This window comes from Triticum aestivum, chromosome 3D (assembly GCF_018294505.1).
Source record: "Triticum aestivum cultivar Chinese Spring chromosome 3D, IWGSC CS RefSeq v2.1, whole genome shotgun sequence".
Lineage (NCBI taxonomy): Eukaryota > Viridiplantae > Streptophyta > Magnoliopsida > Poales > Poaceae > Triticum > Triticum aestivum.
In genome coordinates, this window is record NC_057802.1 from 381,289,868 (window position 1) to 381,294,578 (window position 4,711).

Below are 4,711 nucleotides of genomic sequence, written 5' to 3' on the forward strand. Positions count from 1 at the left end.
AGTCCTTTGGATGGCTTGGCGGCTCAGCATAAGGAAAGAGGCAATCTCTCCGTCGTTGAATGGAATTCCACAGGGTTCCAAGCTCGGCCCGTTGGCGCACTCGTTCTGGCGGTTCAGATAAAATAGCTCCCTAAAGAGCAGGAGGCTGGGCTCTTCTCCAAGATATACTTCGCAGAATACTTGAAAGTTACAAATATTTGACACGGAATTGGGTCCTATGTCTTGCGGCCGCAGATCGAAGAAGTTCAGAACATCCCTAAAGAATTTTGAGCCGGGAGGTGCGAAGCCCCGGCTCATGTGATTAGCAAATATCACAACTTCTCCTTCTCTTGGTTGAGGCCTTTCCTCCGACGGGTCAGGGGCACGATAAGACATGACCTCCTTTTTGGGCAGGTAACCCGTCTTCACGAAATCAGCTAAAGTGTCATCAGTAACATTGGATCTCATCCAGTTGCACGTGATGGGTGCCTTGGGAGCCTTGGGTGGCATTGTGAAAGATGAAAGCCTACGACAAAAGGAAATGTCCGGTTCAGTTATAAGCCGGAGGAAGTTTACACCTCAATGTTCAAGATGGCGGCTTATGAAGGGGCCTAATGACATATGTCTAATTGCGTCGGGTTATCTAAGCCGCTGAGGGCATCGTGAGTAATTCAAGTTGTCTAAAGCTTTATCATAAATGAGCCGGAAAGATTAAAGCGTGTGGCCTCTTTTAAGCCGGAGATATGAGCCGCCATAGCTAAACAGATGCAATTTTTGACTAAGTGTGGCACAAACAAGTTTCACGGATCGCAGTAATTATTTTGGATCAAACGATCGGCTAAAAGGGAAAAAATTCTAGACCTAGAAAGCTGATACAGAAAAGTTCATGAGCTCTAAGGGGATCTCTTTGCAAGTAAAGGGGGCGTGCTACTATTGAAAATGGATGCGCAACAACTACCGCAGGAGCTCCGCACTACTTTTGGATCAAACTGGACTGTAGTGGAAGAACTACAAAGAACTCGAGAAGAACAGCGAAGAACAGAGGAAGAATAGCAGAACCCTAAATGCGGATCTACGGTGGAGAGGTGCAGGGACTTACCGACGCTGAGGAGTCGCGGAGGTCGCCGCCGTTTCTCTGGACCAGGTCAGGGTGATGCAGCGGCCAAGGTTGTGGAAGACAAGGGACGCGGCGGCGGAGTTCGAGCTCTCAGGTGTCAGAGGAGGAAGACGATGGAGGAGTGAATGAAGGTTCATGGGCCGGGCTTATTTATAAGGTGCGGCTAATAAGTGGGCGCGAGAAACGAGGAGGCCACGGCGTGATTATCTCGCCACAGAAGCGCCTCGATTCTCGGGATGGCCATTAAAGATAAGATCCGTTGGGGTATAACGTAATAAAGAAATGTACTTAATGGAAGATGACGTCATGGCGGGTTACCAGGAATCCAGAAGATGACGTCACGGCGGGTTATAACCTTTGCACAGATATAAGCCGGAAGATTTTCTCTCAAAGGGATTGAAGATTGACATGAACCGGTTCAAATCAATCTGGGGCCTAATGTTGAGGATATAACCATTAGAGTCACCCGCCCGGGAGGAGCCGGGTTACGTCAAGATGGTCATCACGCGAAGCCCAGTACCAAGCTTGAAAACGGCGGGCCAATAATGGGCTTAAGACCCGGAGATGGCTTAAGGCCCGTAGTGATAAACCGTCATTATGGCAAGACTTGTAGCGTAAGGCAAGAATAGTTAGGAGTTCGAGCCAGATACTGTTATGAGCCGGTCGGGACTCTGAGAGCCGCTGGGCGTCAACCTCTCTATATAAAGGGACGACCCGACGACGGTTCAGGGACAGGCAAGATCAAATCGATAACCAGGCAGGGCGGTTTAGCTCCTGGTTGTCGAAACCCTAAGCAATACAACCTCAACTGGACGTAGGCTTTTACCTTCACCGTAAGGGGCCGAACCAGTATAACCCTCGTGTTCCTTGTCCCGTTTAACCCCTTTAAGCTTCATAGCTGCGATGGCTCCACGACTAAGTCCTAGCATGAGGACATCTGACGTGACAATTCCACGACAGGTATGGTGAAAGTGGTTCCCTTTGCTTGTCCGAAAGGCCCGTATGTCTTCACGTTGGTGACAAATTTTAGTGATGTTATTATGTTGTGGTTGTCTCTGCCATAAAGGCCGAATGTTCCAGAAACTTCCTTCACAAACTCAGAAGTGCCGAGTACGAACTGCATTGTGAAAGAATAAATAAGTGTTTGTTGCTTACATATGAAACTGAGAAAATCACATAAAATTTCATTAAAAGAGTCCACTGACCGTATTTTGTTTTCCTCCAGAACCTCCCCAGGGTCCAACAGTGCGCTTCTGACCAGCTTGGTCGACATAAGAAAATTTGATTGAATCAATGATAGTGCCCCTGCTAACTGTGATGCTCTCTAGACGTCTTGGTGCCTTGACGATGTCTTTATCCGAGCCTCCATTTCCACCCCATGGTCCAACCTTTGTGGGAAGGCTCTACAATATGATAACACAATTATGTGATGTTTTCTTGAATAAAAGGGATGCAGACACAAACTAATGAAGATTTAGGTGAAGACAAAAGGTAGTTGTACATGTTGGTTATTCATCTCACCTGTGAACCTTTCAGCATGGGACAAAATCCATGGACAGTGAGTTCTATGATGTTACCGTCGCTCCTTTGTTCATGGAACTTTTTGTAGATGACACCAGTCGCCATAGCGAACTGTCCTGTCCCACCAACAATAGCCCACTCACCTTCTTCAACGGATATCCCCATCACTTGAAGCGTTGATCCCTTAAACCTATATCACGTTCAGATGTGGTTGTTAACTGTATCATGCACTACAATATACAGTATTACCTAATGACATGATCATCTGTACGTAGTTTAAGTAATCAACATGAAGATATATTTCTTCACAAAGATATATAACCCTGTATGAATGCATATGTGTACGTACCTTTCAACCTCGAAAGTTATGCTGAAAGTATTCTGCCAGTTACCGGCATAGATATGTAGGCCCTGTGCACGTGCAACAATGGTGGCGCCGGTGCTAGGGCCATCACATATCGGCCAGTTGTTAACGACGGTCGCACCCAAACCGGTAGTAACATTTGAGTCTATTATGCCTGACTGATTCTGGTTTGAACCAAGGGGAGTGTGGAAAAGGTACAGGCTGCGGAAGTTGAGCTCATTGCTCTCCACGAACGCGGCACGGGGAGTTATCTGGAAATTGGCCATGGTTACTAATGAGTTGGGTGGGACTCTGGTTCAAGGGATGTTGTAGGCTTATGAGATACTAGTAGATTGTTGTGTGTGAGAACTAGAAGGTTGGGAGTCGTATTTATAGATCGCTAGCTAGGGCCAATGCCAATGGGAGCATGTCTAGCATTAGATGGAGTGAGACATCCCACGATGTTTTGTGCATGTCAGGATCAGCCATGTGCACCTCGAAGACGCTGACTCGGCCTTGTGCGTCACGAGCACTTTTCTCACCGGCAACAGAATCACTCGATCTCAGCTTTGGTGGCAGTAAGAAATAAAGGCACGTACGGGTAACGCTGCATGCTTTCTTGACTAAGGACGTACACCTCGTGCATCACGAGCTCATGTGCTCTGTGCACACAATCAGGATAAGATTTTTCCTGCAAGCAATCATTAGTATACAACGATCCTTAGGTCCCTTTTTGCAGTTGAGGTGTTGTCTTCGGTGGTGGTTAGAGTGTTGCTGTTGTGAGTTTTCATCACCGTGACGGGGTCTCTTTTTATTTCTCTCTTGTTTATTTTTTTCTTGGTTGTGTGCATCCTTGATATCTTTGGACATCTTGTTGGTGCAGAGGCCGGGTGTAATTGGTATCTTCGCGATATTAATATATTCGCTTTGTCGAAGAAAAAAAGTAATTTGGTACTTCCTCCATCCGGAAATACTTGTCGAAGAAATGGATCCGAAAATACTTATTGAAGAAATGGATCAAAATGGCTGTATCCATTTCTCGCAAGTATTTCCGGACGAAGGGAGTATATATGATTCAGTTTTAATATGAAAATAAATTTCCTTCTGAATGGGAACTTGTGGAATCCTATGGGATGGACCACGAAATTAAGGGCTGAAGTTGATTACTACATGTTCAAGAGAGATAGGGCCATGCATCGTGCCTATTTTCAAACTTCAGAGCCCAAGTGTCTTGTAAATTTTCGATTCTAAAATATATTGTTTTTAAAAAAAAATTCAGATGATCATTGAGGACTATTTCTCAATATTAACCTTAATAATTGTAAAACTCACTATCGCTTGGTAAATTTGACATTCATAATTCAGCCCGTTTGCGCGTTTTAGCATGGCATAATTAGGACAACGTTTGCTAATCGAGACTCGTGCATCACGAGAACCTGTCTAACCGACAAGAGAATCACTGGATCTCAGATCTGGTGGCAGTAAGAAATAAAGGCACATACGGGTAACGCTGCAAGCGGTGTTGACTGAGGACGTGCACCTTGTGCATCACGAGCCCTCTCCGCTCAGTGCTCACAATCAGTATAAGATTCTTTTCAGGGAGGGAATCATTACCGTACAAATGTTGTTGCCACTAACAAGGAAAACATACAGTTGCGCTTGTCCTACTTTTGTAAGTTGTGGAAATCCGATGGGATGAACCATGAAATGAAGGGCTCAAGATGATTACTATTACAGGTTCAAGAGAGATA

The 4,711-nt window shown here is 45.5% G+C and overlaps 1 protein-coding gene across 1 annotated transcript; it reads right to left on the reverse strand.

The window, feature by feature from the left end:
- Window positions 1-706: 706 nt before the first annotated feature.
- LOC123079032 (mannose/glucose-specific lectin) lies at window positions 707-3,309 on the reverse strand. The gene is made up of 4 exons (XM_044501705.1): window positions 2,967-3,309; window positions 2,618-2,807; window positions 2,302-2,499; window positions 707-2,213 (listed from the first exon to the last, which is right to left on the reverse strand). Exons 1-4 carry the CDS (start codon window positions 3,245-3,247, stop codon window positions 2,019-2,021), a joined length of 864 nt encoding a protein of 287 aa, XP_044357640.1. The 5' UTR covers window positions 3,248-3,309; the 3' UTR covers window positions 707-2,018.
- Window positions 3,310-4,711: the final 1,402 nt, after the last annotated feature.

Bases quoted from the DNA above. Each gene is read 5' to 3' on its own strand.
- LOC123079032 (XM_044501705.1), bottom strand. From the start codon at position 3,247: ATGGCCAATTTCCAGATAACTCCCCGTGCCGCGTTCGTGGAGAGCAAT. The intron at 2,808-2,966 runs GTACGTACACAT...AACGTGATATAG, and splicing joins ATAACTTTCGAGGTTGAAAG to GTTTAAGGGATCAACGCTTC. The intron at 2,500-2,617 runs GTGAGATGAATA...ATCATATTGTAG, and splicing joins CCATGCTGAAAGGTTCACAG to AGCCTTCCCACAAAGGTTGG.